Source organism: Carcharhinus amblyrhynchos, chromosome 9 (genome assembly GCF_965287045.1).
Source record: "Carcharhinus amblyrhynchos chromosome 9, sCarAmb.v2.hapA, whole genome shotgun sequence".
NCBI lineage: Eukaryota > Metazoa > Chordata > Chondrichthyes > Carcharhiniformes > Carcharhinidae > Carcharhinus > Carcharhinus amblyrhynchos.
The window spans coordinates 60960279-60980150 of NC_137332.1; the positions used below are offsets into that span (position 1 = coordinate 60960279).

The following is a 19872-nucleotide window of genomic DNA, read 5'->3' on the forward strand; positions in this document are numbered from 1 at the left end:
GATTCCCATTTTCCAGTTCCTGGTTTCCTAATTTGACCCATGCGCTAAAATACAATATTTAAATAGTACTTTGAATACTAATATCGTGATTTTAAAAATGTTTAATATTATTAACATTATCGAGGAACCAAATCTTAAATCCTAGCGGACAAATAAGCACCTTTGATCCTATTACTATCACCTAGAAGCACAAGCAGCAGGTTGGTCCATATCTACATATGGAAATAATCATCTACATTCCTGTATAATGAAGCAGTCAGAACACACAAAAATCAAAACATATCAATAACCGAAAACCAAAACTTGGCAACTCTAAAAATTTCAATTAAACTGAAATGAAAGACGAGTATTTAATTCATGTACAATGATAGAAGGTTGCTTCTTACATAATTCCATTTCCATTTCCAAATGCCTTGTCTTTAGGCTCCTGCACAGACTGGATATTTACATAAATATCACGCATTTCTTTTCTGATGCACCGAACAGCTGCAGATGCCATCTCAGTTGCAAGCTAATAAAAAAGACAGAAACACTAAGTTCATGCCAATCTCAGCATGATTCACTACCTTTGGGGCAAACGGATTGTTGCAGCAAATTATATTTTTTTAATGTTCAAAAACAACCTTTTGGTGCAAATTTGCAGTACTGGTAGGAAATTGTGTTATACATGATGAGGAAAGCAACTTAAGGTCTGTCAGGCTCTATCACATCATGCCAAAATGATTAGATTGATTGTTATTATACAGCATGAATTTAGCACTTGATACTAATTCTAACAGCCCAGAGGTTAGGAGTTCAAATCCAACCATGGTGAATTGTGAAAGTGAATTTAACAAATCTGATCATTGTGGACAGAACAAGAAAACAACCAAAACAAATTGTTGGACTCCTAAATAAAGGATCATTCCACCCTAGCTGGCACAAGTGGTTACAGTCTGCAAACTACACGGTTGACCTTCAATACTCTCCAAAGTGGCCTAGCAAGTGACTCCATTGTACAAATGATTGCGTCAAAACGAGAGGCAACTACCACCTTTTCAGCATCACCCATGTACATCTCTATAACAAGTAATAAAATGCTCTTCAAAGACCCATGTAAGTAATGTGCAAAGTTTAAAGTTACATTCAGCAAAATAATTTATTGATTGGAACAATTGCCTAATGGTCAGTGTATTGGAGCCCCATTGTAGCAGACACAACCATCATTTACTATAACCAATAACACCAACTGACCAGCACACTGCATTTTGGTCTATGGCTTATACATGCCAGACTTAGAATTCACATAAGATTACTGTTTATTCTTCTTGTAACCATTTGACACATCGCCCACACTTAAAACCAAAAATCTTATTTTGTAAAATGCAATCTCAAGAACACCTTAATCAACAACCAAAATCAAGATCTGCAAATAAGAAGAATAGAGAAACTTCAATTCTGGAAAATCCAGAATGAGATTTACTTACCTTAAGTGGCAGAACTCCAGCAACAAAGGCTCTCCCATGAATCTTTGTAATTGTTCCTCGTTCTGTCATGTCTATTGGAGTAAGTTGTTTTACAGGAGATATTTTTACTCTCACCTCACCGCCACCCTTTGGATAGTAACCTCTGCAAAATACATTGGCTGGTTGGGTTAAATGTAGTAGTCTTCACCTTCATGAGTGCAAACACATTAATGAATTTATATCTTACAAGTAAAGTAAGTACATGGAGAAGTCCAGAATTTTGAAGTGGGTAAATCACGAAGTATCCTATCACTACCCTGCTAGAAAATGCATGTATTTGAATAAACAGTACAGATAATTGAGAAACTCAATTGAGGAATACCATATTAATGTTCACCAAACTGGGCAGCATTGTGGCACAGTGGTTAACACTGATGCCTCACAGCATCAGGGACCCATGTTCAATTCTGGCCTTGTGTGACTGCGTGCAGTTGGCACATTCTCCCCTTGTCTGTGTGTGTCTCCTCTGAGTGCTCCAGTTTCCACCCACACTCCAAAGATGTGCAAGTTAGGTGGATTGGCCATGTTCCCTTTGTGTCCTAATGTGTAGTTTAGGGGGATTATTGGGTAAAAGCATGGGATCATGGGGATCAGGTGGGGCAGGCTGGGTGAGATGTTAAGTCAGTGCAGACTCGACGGGCCAACTGGCCTCCTTCTGCATGCTACAGATTCTATGATATGATCTTGGCTTACATACAAAGAACGTTTACTTGAATAAGGTACGAAAAGGTGTCTAACTGCAGCGCAGTTGTATCTCAGCAAGAATCAGAAAGAGCAGGGGCCATGTGAATTCAGAGAGATTACACTTGACATCAGAGGGCCCTAGCAAAATTGAAATAAATAACAATTGGGCAGGAGCAGGAAACTCTTTATTGGTTGTATAGATAGCTGGCACAATAGAGGATGGTTGTGGTTGTTGGAGACCAATCATCTCAGCACCAGGACATTACTTGAGAAAATTCTGCAGCAATGTTCTAACCCAAACATTTTCAACCGCTTACCTTCCCGCCAACATAAGATAAGTAAAGATATTTTTGATGCCTGAAGAGCATTCAGTAGCATTCGAGACTCTTCAGATACTGAAACAGCCCATGCTCGCATGCAGGAAAACTTGGACAATATTCAGGATTGAGTTGATAAATGGGTGATCACCCTCTGCGACAAGTGCAGGGTGATCACCCTCTGCGACAAGTGCAGGGTGATCACCCTCTGCGACAAGTGCAGGGTGATCACCCTCTGCGACAAGTGCAGGGTGATCACCCTCTGCGACAAGTGCAGGGTGATCACCCTCTGCGACAAGTGCAGGGTGATCACCCTCTGCGACAAGTGCAGGGTGATCACCCTCTGCGACAAGTGCAGGGTGATCACCCTCTGCGACAAGTGCAGGGTGATCACCCTCTGCGACAAGTGCAGGGTGATCACCCTCTGCGACAAGACAGAATGTAACCCAGGCTTGTCCAATCTTCTTGCACAGGGATCCACATTTGCATATTTCTCTCACCCAAGAGGCCAATGAGCAAATTTCAGGCAGATAAAGATTGGCAGAACAGAGACTAAATTTAAAAAAAGATACAACTGCTAAGAAAAAATGCCCCAGCAATATTATGCAATAAATTATTGGTTAAAAAGAACAAGTAATAAAAACTAATAGGGTCAGCTTGTGCGTGAATATGAGTGAGCGAGTGTGTTGATATGTGGTGCTGAGAGTGAGTAGGAAAACTGAGATTGGACATAAGGCAGACTCACATGCACCTTCATACTTCACATGCACACACACTCTTGACTATATGCACATACACACTCTCTCTCTCTTGCGCATGTGCACACATACACACACTCTCCCACAATATAGCTCTCTCTTGTACATGCGCTCACACTCTGCTGTGACAATAGTGGTTGCTATAGATACGTCTATTGTTTCTTTCATGTTTAAGAGGAATGTTTTAAAATTCAGTCTTTTTTCTACAGGCAGTGTGTCTGGAGGAAATGTAGCTCAGATGCTGGGAGAGCATTTTAGCTATATAGTGTTACTCATTTTAGCTATGTAGTGTTTTCTTTGTAGAGAGCTAATGGATTTTTACTTACAGACGAAGGTTTCCCATGGGATTTTTGATTAAGTTGATAGACATAGTCATGTGATAAATGTGGTTAATGGGAGGAGCTGGGTATGCAGCAGGGAAAACAGCTTTCAGTTCCGGCTGAGGTTTCTAAACAAAGGTCTGCAAGCTGCTCAAACTCAAAATCTCTTTCTGAAAGCTTCAGAAACAGTAATAAGTTAGAAATTAATACTTCTTCCCTTTCATTTTTTAGCTATTGTTCAACCATTAAAGAGCTGTTTCATTTTATTAGAGTTATGCTTAAACTGTGTCATTAAATGAAGTTTAAAGATGACTTTACTATAATAAAGACTGACTTTGTCAGTGGAATTATTCCTGGAATGAAGTATCCCATCCTCACATTTATGCCAAAATAGAAAAATTGTTGGGGTCTAGTCTGGCTTCCTCATATGACTTGGGATTCTGGTCCAGGACCCCAACAGAAATTGGAGGCACTTACGGGATTAAACAGTATAATTGTTTAGTTTGGCATTATTGAATTTAAAGACAGTGGGCATTGAGGAACTGGTACTTTCTTTCAGATAAAAGCAAAATACTGCGGCTGCTGGAATCTGAAACAAAAACAAATTGCTGAAAAATTTGAGCACGTCTGACAGCATCTGTGGGAAGAGAATAGAGCCAACGTTTCGAGTCTAGGTAACCCTTCATCAGTCCAACTCAAGGCCAGTGCTGGGGCCTCAATGCTTTGCAAATTATATAAATGACTTGGATGAAGAGACCAAAGGTATGGTCTCCAAATTTGCTGATGATGCAAAGATAGGCAGAAAAGTTAAATTGCGAGGAGGACATAAGGAGGTCTAAAGAAATATGGATAGGTTAAGTTAGTGGGCAAAAATCTAACAAATGGAGTATAATCTGGAAAAATGTGTAATTGTCCATTTTGGCAAGCAGAATAAAAATGTTTATTATCTAAATGATGAGAGATTGCAGAGCTCCAAGATGCAGAGATCTGGGTGTCCTAGCGCATGAATCACAAAAGATTACCATGCAGGTAATTAAGAAAGCTAACAGAATATTTGGGGAATTGAACACAAAGGTTACAGAGGGCCACATCTGGAGTACTGTCAACAGTATTACTCTCCTTATTTAAAAATGATGCAAATACATTGGAAGCAGGAGGTTTAGTGGACTAATGCCTGGAATGGGTGGACTGTCTTATGAGGGATAACTGGACATGCTAACTTGTATCCCGTTGAGTTTAGAAGGGTATGAAGTGACTTGATTGAAACATATTATATCTTGAAGGGTGTTGGCAGAGTTAGTGTGGAAAGGATGATTCCTCTTGTGGAAGGATCTAGAACCAGGAGTCATTGTTTTTATAAAAGTGGTTGCCGATTTATGGCAGCAATTTGGAGAATTTTATTTTCCTCAGAGTTGTGACTCTTTGGAACTTTCTTCCTCAATAGGCAATGGAAGCAGAAGCTGAATATATTTAAGGTAGAGGTTGTTAGATTCTTGATAAGTAAGGGAGTGAAAAGTTATAGGGGATAGGTCAGAGTGTTAAGAAATCAATCAGCCGTGATCTTATTGGCTGGCAGAGAAGGTTCAGGTGGCCTATTCTTGCCCCTAATTTGTATGTTTGTATGTTCCACAAGATGCACTGCAGCAACTCACCAAGGTTCCTTGGACAGTACCTTCCAAACCTACAATCTCTACCACCTAGAAGAACAAAGGCAGCAGATGCATAAGAACATCATCTCCTAATGTCCCCTATCATACCACACATCTGACGAAGAACCATATCACCTGTCACTTGGTCAAAATCATGAAACTCCCTTCCAGACAGCATTGTGAGTATACCTACATGTGGACTGCAGTGGTTCAAGAAGTGGCTCTCTATACTTTCTCAAGGGCAATTACTGAATAAGATGAACCTAGTCTCTAGCAGCAAAGATTTAACAGCTTGCATACAGTATTTTCATTTTGTCATGATTTGTCACTCATTTTAAACCCTGATTACTGGTCTAACCAATGACAAATTTCAAGAATGCATAAAAATAACTTTGCCCTGGCGCTTTGGCTAATACTTATCCCACAGCCAACATCAAATCATCTAATCATTTTTTTTTTGTAGAATCTTGCAGTATACAAATTGGCTGTTATGTTTCCCACAACAAAACAGACTACTTCAAAGATACTAAAAGGTGTTTATGAATTCTGCTCCTTCCTGTGATAATCCGCCCTTATCCCAATTAAGGCCCTAAAGGAGCCAATTAATGGCTACTTGAGGACCATTCCCCATCCAGCCTCAACTTGTAAGTTGGTGGCAGGTGACAGCTCAGGGGAGAAACCTGGAAATGAAGAAAGGTTGATCTTCTCTAGGAGGAGGGGGGCATCAGAAACTTGTTTGGGAATGCCCACCTGTAGGCCCAATGATCTCTGGACCTCTACCCCATCTATCCTCTCAGCCCTGAGACCTCTTACATTGGCCTTCAGTTCCCAGGAGGCTTTTTTTGGGGCGGCATGATGGCACAGTGTTAGTACTGGTGCCTCACAGCACCAGGGACCCAGGTTTAATTCCCGCCTCAGGTGACTGTCTATGTGGCTTGCATGTTCTCCCTGTGTCTGCGTGCGTTTCCTCTGGGTGCTCTGGTTTCCTTCCACAGTCCAAAGATGTGTGGGTTAGTTGGACTGGCCATGCTGAAACGTCCGTTAGTGTCCAAGATGTGCAGGAGAAGTGCATTGGACATGATTAATATGGGGTGTTACAGGGTTAGGGTGAGGAATGGACCTAGGTAGAATGCTCTTTCAGAAGATCAGTGCAGACATGGTGGGCCAAATGGCCTCTTCTGCACTGTAAGGATTTTATGATTTAGTCTCAAGGCTGATTGGTGCAGTACCCCTTCCAGCCACTCTAGCGCTGTTCCTGGAGGGACCAGAGATCAGCCAGCCAATCAAATTGGTAGGCAGCTTTCCAAAGCAGTATTCCTCCTGACTGTTGAGTGGAAGAGCCTGGAGCATAAAATGGCAGTCAGGGATCTGGGGGTTTGTGGGACTGTGTTGTTTCAAGCTCATGGTTATTTTCAATCAGCCCATTTTCAGTTGTCCTTTTTTCAATATTTGAGTAATTTGGTGATGTTGTATTCCACAATGTAACAGGTCTGGTTATATCCATAAGACAAAGAAATCCCACAACGCCAGTTTGAAGTCCAAACAGGTTTATTTGTAGCAAACACTGCAAGCTTTTGGGACAGCCTGTCCCTCGTCAGGTGTCTAGGAGTTCTGGTCGTAAAAATGACACAAACTCAATTTACATGCATAATGATTGGAACGTGAGTCTTTACAGCTAATCAATTCTTAAAAGGCACAGACAATGTGAGTGGAAAGGGCTTTAAGCACAGGTTAAAGAGATGTGTATTGTTTCCAGCCAGGGCAGTTAGTGAGATTTTGCAAGTCCAGGCAAGTTGTTGGGGTTACAGATAGTGTTACATGAACCCAAGTTCCCAGTTAAGGCCGTTCTCATGTGTGTGGAACTTGGCTATCAGTTTCTGCTCAGCGACTCTACGCTGTTGTGCGTCATGAAGGCCGCCTCGGAGAACGTTTACCCGAAGATCAGAGGTCGAATGCCCATGACCGCTAAAAAGTGTTCCCCAACAGGAAGAGAAGTCTTGCCTCGTGATTGTCGAGCGGTGTTCATTCATCTGTTGTTGTAATGTCTGCATGGTCTCCCCATCATACCAAGCCTCGGGACATCCTTTCCTGCAGCGTATCAGGTAGACGATGTTGGCCGAGTTGCAAGAGCACGTACCGTGTAACTGGTGGATGGTGTTCTCACGTGAGGTGATGACATCCTTATCGATGATCCGGCACGTCTTACAAAGGTTGCTGTGGCAGGGATGTGTGGTGTTGTGGTCACTGTTCTCCTGAAGGCTGGGTAGTTTGCTGCAAACAATGGTCTGTTTGAGGTTGTGCGGTTGTTTGAAGGCAAGAAGTGGGGGTGTGGGGATGGCCTTGGCAACATGTTCGTCTTCATCAATGAGATGTTGAAGACTTCAAAGACGAACATCTTGCCAAAGGCATCCCCACACTCCCACTTCTTGCCTTTAAACAACCGCGCAACCTCAAACAGACCATTGTTCGCAGCAAACTACCCAGCCTTCAGGAGAACAGTGACCACAACACCACACAACCCTGCCACATCAACCTTTGTAAGACGTGCCGGATCATCGATAAGGATGCCATCACCTCACGTGAGAACACCATCCACCAGGTACACGGTACGTGCTCTTGCAACTTGGCCAACATCATCTACCTGATACGCTGCAGGAAAGGATGTCCCGAGGCTTGGTACTTTGGGGAGACCACGTAGACATTACAACAACGGATGAATGAACACCGCTCAACAATCACGAGGCAAGACTGTTCTCTTCCTGTTGGGGAACACTTTAGCAGTCATGGGCATTCAGCCTCTGATCTTCAGGTAAGCACTCTCCAAGGCGGCCTTCACGACGCACAACAGCACAGAGTCACTGAGCAGAAACTGATAGCCAAGTTCCGCACACGAGAACGGCCTCAACCAGGAACTTGGGTTCATGTCACACTATCTGTAACCCCGACAACTTGCCTGGACTTGCAAAATCTTACTAACTGTCCTGGCTGGAAACAATACACATCTCTTTAACCTGTGCTTAAAGCCCTTTCCACTCACATTGTCTGTATTTTTAAGAATTGATTAGCTGTAAAGAATTACATTCCAATCATTATGCATGACCAGAACTCCTAGCCACCTGACGAAGGGACAGGCTGTCCCGAAAGCTTGCAGCGTTTGCTACAAATAAACCTGTTTGGACTTTAAACTGGTGTTGTGGGGTTTCTTTGTGTTTTACCTCAGTCCAACGCCAGCATCTCCATATATATTCAAAAGGACAATGTAAATCATTTTGTTACAGTATTAAAAATTTCAGGCTTGTCTTAGATTTTCAGACTCACTGCTCTAAATGGACTTTATGTCCTGTTTTCAGCTGTGCACTCAAACTGCTCGATATCTGATTACACGATTCTACTACCCAGGGATGTATCAATATGAATGAAGTCTTTGTGAACTGAACACTCCTCTTTCAACTTCAAACCCCTGCTCATAAATACACTGAAATAGCAAGCCGACTAATATTTGTTTTTGATCAAACCAGCAATGAAACAGGCACACATACAGTGGACAATAAAATGACTAGCTGAGAGGAAGCAGAGAATCCTGAACAGGAAACTGCAATAAAACAGAGCCAGCATTTTTCATTTTAGTGCACATGAAGTCAGGTGGGTCACATTTTTTTAAGTAATGTAAAAAATTTAGCGAGTTGAAAATTTAAAATTTTCTTGTCAATAGTAGATTATGGGAAACAAAATAAACAAACATTTTTCAACTACTATTTGTATTCTTCTAAGAATAAAAAGAAAGTTGTCTAAGATATCTGTCCTGGCATGGTTTACAAGTACTACATAACAGAAGTTGAAACACCACCACATCATAGAATCAGAGAGCAGCACAGCTACACTTGAACTAACTTCCATGGGGTACACGATTCATACTCATTTAGAAGGTCAAAAAGGCAAAAACCTGGCCCATGTCTCCCAAAAATAGCCAAGATTCTATTTTTGGGGAGTCGTAGCACAAATACATTTTCTTAATGACTGAACAAAAAGGTCATGCTGGCTTAAACTGCTAAAGCTAGAAAGAAAAGCATTACAATTGTTGTGTCAGAATTTTGTTTTCTTCCCAATGTAGCAGACGAAATTGTGGATATTTCAGCATTTTTGTACTCTCAGGAATAAAAATTGACAGGTTATGCAAATTGCCTGGATAAAAGCAAATTACTGCGGATGCTGGAATCTGAAACCAAAAGAGAAAACGCTGGAAAATCCCAGCAGGTCTGGCAGCATCCGTAAGGAGAGAAAACAGCTGATGTTTCGACTCCAGATGACCTCTTTGATAAATACTTTCCAACGTTTTCTCTTTTGGATCTGAATCACCTGCTCCATTTCAATAATGTGCTTCAGAGTTCCATCTTTTATTCCACCAGTCTGATATTTCCATCTCTGCATCATCTTTAGTGATAATCAACAAAATGCCAAATTCCAGACCTACACTTTACAATTAGGATAAGAAAACCACTGAGCTGTTTCTCACAAGGAACTACTACTTGCTTCTTCAAGCAAAGAATTTCACAGCTAACTACTATTTCAAAATAGAAAAATCATCTCTAGGTTCAGACACAAAACAAATTAGGTAAAATAAAAATTAACTTCAGGTGGTAGCAGCTCAGCAATCTTTCAATGAAGATTTTCTTTCAAATTGCTTCCTCAAGTATAAGTCATTCACACAGATAACTAACAAAAACATGTCCTTTATACTCACCTCATTTTTAAATCACAACTGAACTGAAATCCAAACTTTTCAATAATCGGTTTAAATACCTGAAATACAGAAAGTTTCATAGTTCAATTCAACATTTAACAGGAATATATTTTACTACAGTTACCATTAACCTGACTGAACAAAGACAAAGGAGATTATCACATGAACTTAATGTCTTAGTTTGCAGAGAGTATTTTGCATTTAGTCATTATTTTCCACTTATTTTAGACCCCTGTTCCTGTTTCAAGGATGAGGAGCTGTCAGTCTCCATTCATGGCTGAGCGTCCAGATATCCATTATGGTGTTGAAATTTCGACAGCCCAGGGAGAATATTGCCTGATAGACAGCTTTGGCTCTATGATTTATTCTGTGAATTGTACAATTTTTTTAATACAAGATAAAGGGGTTTTAATTACTTGTAGTTTCTGTTATTGATACTTCAAAAGATGATTGATATTTTAATTGGGGGGGGCGCAGAGGGAGGGTTCATAGCTTGGCATGGAGGGTATGAGGGACGATGGGGGTGGGTGGACAGCATACTCTGGCAATTAGGGGCATGGGTAAAACCTCAAATTTACCTTTCAAAAGGTTTCCTCATCAGACTATGGTTTTGTGCTGTGAGCCACAAGTCCTTTAAAAACTGGCCCGATTCTATGAAAATTGCAGAGGACGAGAACATGCCTATCTCGGCAACGGATGCAACACATGCAAAAGGATTAAAATCCAGTATAATCATACATTTTTTGTAAATCAAGTCAAAATGGTATCTCTGGAAAAGATAAGGGCAAATGCATTCTTCTACGTATGTATATACTTATGCAGTATTTTCCTCACAAACCTGCAATCACCATATCAGCTCTTAGTCTTACTTGTAAGGTGTAATCAATTTGTGGGGCCATTTCAGCATTCGTCCCTCCTCTTAAAATCAGTTCTGATGGAGAAGCAGCAAAAAGTACACAAGGTATAGAGACCTGCATTAATAGACAGACGCTCCTAAAAAACAAAACACAGTTGGCCATCAAGCTTGGTTGTATATCAAACTGCAATCACTGTGTATGTCAAATATCGTTCCAAAAAATTAAGGAATCAGCACATTTAGACAATTCACACAAGTTTCTTGGGAATCCTGTAGGCAGACAAGTTAGCTTTCGTGTGATGAAAACGCTCAGCTGACAATAAGATTTTCAGGAATGAGTGACAGGTTTTTCTATTACTGCACATAAAACACTTGCATACATCCACCAGTTCACTTAGGGAAATTGAGGAGCTTTCATCAAGTCAACGTGAGCTTCAACACAATATTCTAAATAGCAAAACATATTTAAGTGAAATTTAAATAGGTTAGTTTCTATTGCAAATTAGCATGAAGCACCCCTCCCCCAAGCTGTCTCAATATTTGTAATTATGTTTTAACATTACTATTTATATATGTTAACATTCATTTTAGGATATGATTTTAAAACTTGATTTTAAAAAGTTTTGAAGTTGGCTTGGTTTAACAAAACATTTGCACATGGCATATATTAAGAATGAATATAGAAGACTTGGAACCATATTTTACATCAAGTATCATGACTTCGTACAACATTTTGCATTATATAATTATATAAAATCACGAGCTGCTCATAACAAGTAAATATTTGTTCTTTTGTGAAAGGTTTATGTGGTATCTGCATGATTGGAAGCTTTCGTGTTCTCCTCTCATCAACACACATTGCAGTTTGCTATCTACTCTAATCCATTTCTTCCAGTGGTGACTATATTGCCTCTCCTTGGTCAACAGGAAGTGCTATAGATGAGACATTATTCTGCATCACCAATGAAAGGGAAAGACCAATATCACCCTACAATGACAATGCTGGACAACCTTAACCTCGTTGCATCTGATTGGATTTAATTTATTATTGTCACATGTAATAGCATACAGCAAAAAGTATTATTTTTCGAGTGCTATACAGACAAAGCATACTGTTCATAGAGAAGGAAACGAGTGCAGAATGTAGTGTTACAGTCACAGCTAGGGTGTAGAGAAACTTAAACGCAAGGCAAGTCCATTCAAAAGTCTGATGGCAGCAGGGAAGAAGCTGTTCTTGAGTCGGTTTGGTCCCTGACCTTTTAATCCTCTCCATTAGAGTCTGTTTGCTCCCACTTTTATAGCATAATTGCAGGTTGCTGCGACAGTAAATAATTTACATCCAAACAAAAGATGGGGTTAGAACTATCTCTGGATATCAGTGGGCAAAATCTCAGAAAAATAGGCCAAGTTAAGAGAAAATAAATGCCTTCTAACATGAGGATGTCACAGTTTACAAAGCACAATGCATTTTGACTTTTTTTTGCAAGGGTAATTATCTGCAAAGTATAACATTCCATAATAAAGATCACCCAATATCTCCCATTGGAAACTAAGTTTGGCTATTTCACCTTCCAAAATAAAGCTGAGTATTGGGAGGCTTTGTCTCAAATCGCTCTTCAAGAAGTGCCATGGAAAGATATTTGAAAACTGCAAGCAGCCATTAAATTTGTCTTAGCTCCTTTTATTAAAATTCTCAGATTCCATGACACAGCCTTTTCAATTATCTTCCTTTGCTCAAGTAGGTTGATACTTTATTTACATTTAACTTATTAGAAGCTCAGTAAGTCAGTCTTTTAATTACAGCATTGTTACCATGCTAAATTACTCATTATTCAAATTAAAAATTTCAGCCAATTCAGGTAATTAGAGTAAGTTTATGTTTTGATAATTATCAATATTTGATATTCTTCTAGAGGTCCTTGGTGTGAAGTTCCACATCAAATATAAAAGGCATTGAATAATGTTTGTACCAATAAGAACAAAGAAAATGAATTAATTATCCCAGTCCTGCTATAGTTAAGCTCCTGCATTTCATATCTTAAATAAAAGTTAACCCAGCATCAGTACTTATGCTTACCCAGCTGTTTTTGTATCTGCAACATGGTTTCCTCCCTTGATTTTACCCGGAGAGAAAGAGATTTCCGTTGAACCAACTTTTGCTTCTTCAAGGCAGCCATCACATAAATCACGAATCATCTCGAGCCCTGACAGATGCTGTGGCCTGAAGATTGGAACATTTTTGTTAGTATTTACACAAATTAAGTTTTTGAGGTTTCTGCTCATGAACATTTATGCTCTTTAAGATGAGGTAGGCTGGTTCTTAGCAACCAGGGTCTATGTCAAGCTCTCTTGGATCAAGGCCACCATGTTAGGTGAAGAATAAGTTTTCCTCTATTCTGTATCAACTCTGTGCCTCAGATATAATCACAGAAAAATATCCCTTTCTTATTCAATTTTAAATGTTTCCATTTCTAACAGCAGCTATCTGTTGCCATAAGTGATGCTGCAGATTTTCACCAAAATTAGAGCAGGTATTTGTTGTGGGAGCAAACCATAGTGAACGTTCAAGCCATTCAAGCTCAAGTCAAAACTTAAAGCCAGCAAACAGATGAAACATTTATCTCATCAGAATAGCCTGATTTTAAGTCACATCACAGCACCATACAGTGTCGGCACAGATTTTGTTTCATAAATAACCAATAAACAAGGCACATTTACAGAAACTATCAGGAGATTGGTGATCATCACTTTCCAACTGGATCTGACCTTTATAAATTATTTACCTTGACCCGATTTCTGAAATACTTTTTTTTTTGGAAGACTATTTTTAAAATTCTGAATGCAAGGACATTTTATAAATATGTCAGTTCATCTTTGGTATGGTTACCATCAATACCTACTTTGACACTTCTTAAAATAAGAGAATTTAAGTGTGCACCACTCAGATTTAGGTACAATCATCCAATGTTGTAACTCTGTAGGGCAAACTGTGAGGAGGAACAGAAAGAAACTGGCCAAAAATGAAAGTAATCTTCTGGCATTGCAGTGCAGAAAGATAGAATCCAACAAAGAAATAATTGGAATCTGGTGAATAAACAGCAGCAATAAACAGAAACTGTAAATAATTAAAATCTGAAATAAAAGCAAAATACTGGGGAGGTGTAAACAGTTATTGGTTAATGAGTTTCTCTCTGGATTTAAAAGTCACACAGTCTTCAAATGCTTCCTTCAGTTTTATGTCACTGAAATTGCAACAAAAACCAACACAAGATTCTTTACACTTTCATATGACTGAACAGCATTTGATCCCTCTCCAACAGCACAGGAAAATCTAAATTATGCAAACTGTACTGTACAATATTTACTAAAAATCACTGCCATAATTCAAAATCACACCATGGATTTTCAAATAGCATACTGTACATAGCATTAATAGCAAGCTGGCTAGAGGATAAGAATATTATTTCAGATTGACAGGTTACAGGTAGGCACGTACCTCAGAGATGCGTGCTAAGATTTTGATCACAAGGACTGGAGAAATTACATTGAAATTTGTGATGCCGTGTTAGGGGGCTTGACAAACTAAGCAAGATTGAATTTAATCTATATCTAATTGCCCAATGCAGATAATAAATTATTGTAAAAAGAACAGTGAAAATAAGTAAGCAGTAACACTCTCAACAAAAACGTATAGGCATTTATCACACACAGTTCCAGACTGGTGCGCATTTCTGGGCATCCCTTATACAACGAATATTATGGATTTGGAAGGGTACAGCAAAGATTCACTGAAGTATTGCTAGGAATAAGAGCTTATACTAACGAAGGCTAAAGAGAAAGATTTAATCTGGAATAGAGCAGGTTAAGACAGAGCCAAGTAGCAGTTTTCTAAGCCAAAACTGGTTTTGAAATAACATGCTATGACATTTAAGTCATTCCATGCACCAGCAGAGATGTGCTAACAAGGAGGCACATAACACAAGGATCAACATAACATATTTGTACTGTGCCTTTAATGTAATAAAACATTTTAAGATGCTTCACAGGAGCAATTATCAAAGAAAATGACACTCAGCCACTTAAGGCCACATTAGGATAGATGATCAAAAGTCTGTCAAAGAATTAGGTTTTAAGGAGTATGTTAAAGAAAGCGTGTGAGGCAGGTGAAATGCAAGAGGTATTCCAAACAAATGGCCACAATAACTGACGGCATGATTACCAATGACGAAGCAATTGAAATTGGGATACTCAGGAGGCTAGAACTAAAGGAACACAGATATGTCAGAGAGTTGTGGAGCTGAAAGACATTATAGAAATAGAGAGAGGCATAGCTATGAAGGAATTTGAACCCAAAGATGCACATTTTCAAAATAAGACAGTTAATGTAGGTCAGGGAGCATAGGAATGATAGGTGAATGAGACTTAGTGCAAGGTAAGAGATGGACTGCTGCATTTTGGATGACCTCAAGTTTGCGGAACAACCAGGAACAGATAAATGAAGGTTGCGACAGCAGATGAGCTCAGAGATGAAGTCAGGCAACGTTACAGAGATGGAAATAGACAATCCTTAGTACAGTATTAAAAATGAAGTCAGAGCACACCACAGGGTCAAAGATGACACCAAGTTTTCAAACAAACTGGTTTAATCTCAAACTGTTACCAGTGAAGGGGTTTGAGTTGCTATCTAGGCAAAATAGTTTGGAGTGGCTTAAGACTTGCAAGATTTCATTCTAGGGAATATCTGCGCATCCCATACAGAATCTCAGATGAGGCAAAAAAAGAAATGAAAAATAATTACTCCTGCACTCCCCTCAGCCCAACTCATCTTATTAGAACGTGGAATACTTTACTCCAAGTAGCCATAATATAAAAGGGAACTGTATAAGAATTTGAAAAGAAAATTAGAAAAAGATCCTCGGACAGCAAAATTTCATTTGGTATTATCCAACATCTGCACATTCTACTGCTCCCAATATTGGCCTAAACACAGATATTCAAAGTTAGTGGAGTTCCTCATTGGCTGTAAGAGAAAGGGGTACTGCAAAATGAATCAGTGGCTGGTAAACATACCGAAAAATGTTAAAATGTTCTATCAGGTCATACAAATTGGGGGTTAGTGTGAAGGAAAGCATCAGTTAAATTGACAACAGACACATAGCACAATTACCGAAGTCCAGGTGTGCTTCTCCCAGCTCGTATATCGTGGATTTTTATCTTGGCTCCGAGTAGGCAGCTTAATGCTGTGCATACACGCAAAATCTGTCCACCCTGAAAAAAGAAAAAGGCACTTTTATAACCTTAAAATTTGTACACAAACACAGCAATAATTATATTTATATAACACCAGTAATATTGCTTAAAGTGATTCACAGAGGTGAAATCAGCCAGCCAAAGATTGTGATATTAGATGGGTTAGAATGGTCCCCTTTCTACGGTCTGAAGTGAGTCTTAAGGAAGAGCGAGAATTTTAAACTGTGAAGCTCAGGCAGAGTTTGTTACATTGGCCATGCTGAATTCTCCCTCAGTGTAGCGACTAGAGGATTTCCACAGAAACATCATTGCAGTGTTAATGTAGACTACTTGTGACACTAATAAATAAACAAATTAAAAATGCAGCCACCAATGTTATGGTAAAGGGAGAGAGACGCATAAGGGGTTAGAGCCAAAGACATAGAGTTCCAGTATGGCAAGTTGTACTTGGTGTGTGATATATTTCAAGCTATGATGTTTTACATGATGTGTGAGGGATAGGAGGTTGGAAACAATAGCATCAGAATAGTAAGGTGAAAGTGACAAAATGATGGTTGAGGATTTCAGCTGTAGATGAGCTAATGGTAGGGACTGATGCAGAGGTAGATAAGGTTTATGGATGTGGAAGTAGGTGCTGTCTGTTTTACAGATTTTGGAATCAGATGGTCATCTTGGGTTTGAATGGGTTGTTGAGATTCCTGATGGCCTCATACAGCTTAATACAGTGACTGGAGAGGGGATGAAAGCAATTCATGGTGTGGCAAGGGGTTTGTCAAAGACAGTTGCTTTGCTCTTCTCAATGTTGAACATGGAAAATGGAAATTGGACCTCAACCAAGATTGGAGATCAAAAAAGCAGATTGAAAAGACAAAGGCAGCAGAGTTCAGAGGTGGTGAATACATAGAACTAGGTACAGTCAGTGTCTGTGGATGATGTGTCTAAGGGTTAACCTGTCTCCGAATATTACAATGGGGCTAGGGATAGATTCATAGTGAAATTTAGGGAAAATTGAGGGTACTTGTATTCACAACCTCTAACTAAGAGCCAGAAATGCTACCAACTGAACTGTGACTTATACCTCAATATGTGATGTGGTGGGGAGCATTAACTTCCACCCATTAAGTCACAGTATCCTGAGACATTGAACATGCACTTCCACAGGTTGATAATATAAGGCATACAATAATGAGGCATACAAGATGATCAGAGGGTTAGATAGGGTGGATAGTGAGAGCCTTTTTCCTCGAATGGTGACGGCTAACACGAGGGGACATAGCTTTAAATTAAGGGGTGGTAATTATAGGACAGATATCAGAGGTAGGTTCTTTACTCAGAGGGTAATAAGGGCATGGAATGCCCTGCTTGCAGCAGTTGTGGACTCGCCAACTTTAAGGGCATTCAAATGGTCAGTGGATAGGCATATGGATAACATTGGAATAGTTTAGGTTACAGGGTCATTAGATTGGTTCCACTGGTCAGCACAACATCGAGAGCCGAAGGGCCTGTACTGCGCTGTAATGTTCTATGTTTTATAATGCACAGTTGCGAGAGGCTGTAAAAGGTCTTTTATATGGCACTGGGTTAATGACTGCATCATGAGAAACCTTGGCAGGTGTCCACTTACATTTTGCTCTCTCAGCAATATCTCTCACTGATACTACCTTGGTCAAAATAACTACTTACCAAATCTGTGTAAGTGTTTTAAAATCACAATTCACTTTGTTCCCAAACCATACCTCATCTAGTGGGTGGTGATGTTTTGTAAGCTGAATAATACTTTATCCATAGCCATTACTTCATGATTTTATTAAGTGCCTTTGTATAACTACTGCATAAATATGGACTATACGATAGGATGGACCACAGGTGCTTTCTAAATATTCATATATTTCAAATTACAACTAGGATTACTTCTGATTTAGGGTTTATCCACCAATCCTGGAACACCAAAAATCTTCTGGATTCTGAAAGTCAAACAGTGCAGTCGAGAAAATTAAATATATATAAAACTGCAAATAGGTCAGAGTTTGCCAGGGTCTCGTCGACAGAGTGACAGAAGTTCCCAACCCACGAGCAATAGTCTGCACACTTGGCATTGCAAGAATCAAACTTCCAGCACATTCCTGGCCAGATTGGTAAAAGCAAATTACTGCGGATGCTGGAATCTGAAACCCAAAAGAGAAAATGCTGGAAAATCTTAGCAGGTCTGACAACATCTGTAAGGGGAGAAAATATTTTGACAAAGGGTCATCTGGATTCGAAACGTCATCTCCTTTCCCTCCTTATAGATGTTGCCAGACCTGCTGAGTTTTTCCAGCACTTTCCTGGCCAGATTGAAACGGACGCACGTTTAACCAATGTGGGTACAATTTCTACCAGACGGATTTTTTTTAAATATAATTTTTCTAAGGTTTTATTATGATCAATCCCACAACGAAGAAACGTTTCAGAGTTTGAGACTGAGTGCCCAGTTTAATCCTCGCTCTCCTCCCGGTTGCAGCCGCCATTCAAACGTTAATACTACTGACTGCTCCTCACAACAAGGCCCCGAAAGCCGCGGTATCAGCAGAACCGAGCCCAACTCCAGTCAGCAACCACACTCACCCCCTCCATTACCCCACCGTCAATCTCAAAGACCTGCTGCGCCATTGCCAACAACCCAAAGAGGCGCGTTCGCCCAAACAGCCGCAGTTTGAAGTCACAGCCTCCCGAACCGGATCCACACGTCGAAGTCCCCCTCAAACCCCGCCCCGCGCATGTCAATCACCCAGTCAAACCCCGCCTCCCAAATCACTCACCCAGTCAAACCCCGCCTCCCAAGTCAATCACCCAGTCAAACCCCGCCCCTCACATGTCAATCACCCAGTCAAACCCCGCCTCCCAAATCAATCACCCAGTCAAACCCCCGCCCCTCACATGTCAATCACCCAGCCAAACCCCGCCTCCCAAATCAATCACCCAGTCAAACCCCGCCCCTCACATGTCAATCACCCAGTCAAACCCCGCCCCTCACATGTCACTCACCCAGTCAAACCCCGTCTCCCAAATCAATCACCCAGTCAAGCCCCGCCTCCCAAATCAATCACCTAGTCAAACCCCGCCCCTCACACATCAACCATCCATGAAACCCCGCCCTCACACAGCAACCACTCATGAAACCCCGCCCCCATACTACAATCACCAGTGAAACCCCACTTCTCACAGGTCAATCACCCAGTCAACCCCGCCTCCCAAATCAATCACCTAAGTCAAACTCCGCCCTGCACACAGCAACCATCGATGAAACCCCGCCCCAGACGTCAACCACATATGAAACCCCGCCCCCATACTACAATCACCAGTGAAACCCCGCTTCTCACAGGTCAATCACCCGTTCAAACCCCGCCTCTCAAATCAATCACCCAGTCAAACGCCGCTCCTCAGACATAAAGCACCCAGTGAAAGCCCGCCCCTCACACGTCAATCACCCAGTCAAATCCCGCCTCCCAAACCAATCACTCAGTGAAACCCCGCCCCTCACACGTCAACTGTCCATGAAACCCCGCCCCCATATATATCAATCACCCAGTGAAACCCCGCCCATATCAGGTCAATCACCCAGAGAAACCCCGCCCCTCTCACGTCAATCACCCAGTGAAACCCCGCCTCCGAAATCAATCACCCAGTGAAACCCCGCCCCTCACAGGTCAATCACCCAATGAAACCCCGCCCTTCACAGATCAATCACCCAGTGAAATCCCGCCCCCACACATCAATCGCCCAGTGAAACCCCGCCCTCATACATCAATCACC

At 40.7% G+C, this 19872-nt stretch overlaps 1 protein-coding gene across 1 annotated transcript in view; it reads right to left on the minus strand.

Moving 5' to 3' along the window:
• rtca (RNA 3'-terminal phosphate cyclase) overlaps positions 1 to 18822 on the minus strand; it is a 31851-nt gene extending 13029 nt beyond the window's left edge. Inside the window, exons 1-7 of the mRNA XM_080195811.1 lie at positions 18685 to 18822; positions 15998 to 16098; positions 12908 to 13051; positions 10844 to 10967; positions 9975 to 10033; positions 1467 to 1608; positions 387 to 511 (exon numbers count right to left, since the gene is read on the minus strand). Coding sequence (XP_080051937.1) covers positions 387 to 511; positions 1467 to 1608; positions 9975 to 10033; positions 10844 to 10967; positions 12908 to 13051; positions 15998 to 16098; positions 18685 to 18729 — 740 coding nt within the window. The 5' untranslated portion in view covers positions 18730 to 18822. The remainder of the gene's footprint in view (positions 1 to 386; positions 512 to 1466; positions 1609 to 9974; positions 10034 to 10843; positions 10968 to 12907; positions 13052 to 15997; positions 16099 to 18684) is intronic.
• Positions 18823 to 19872: the final 1050 nt, after the last annotated feature.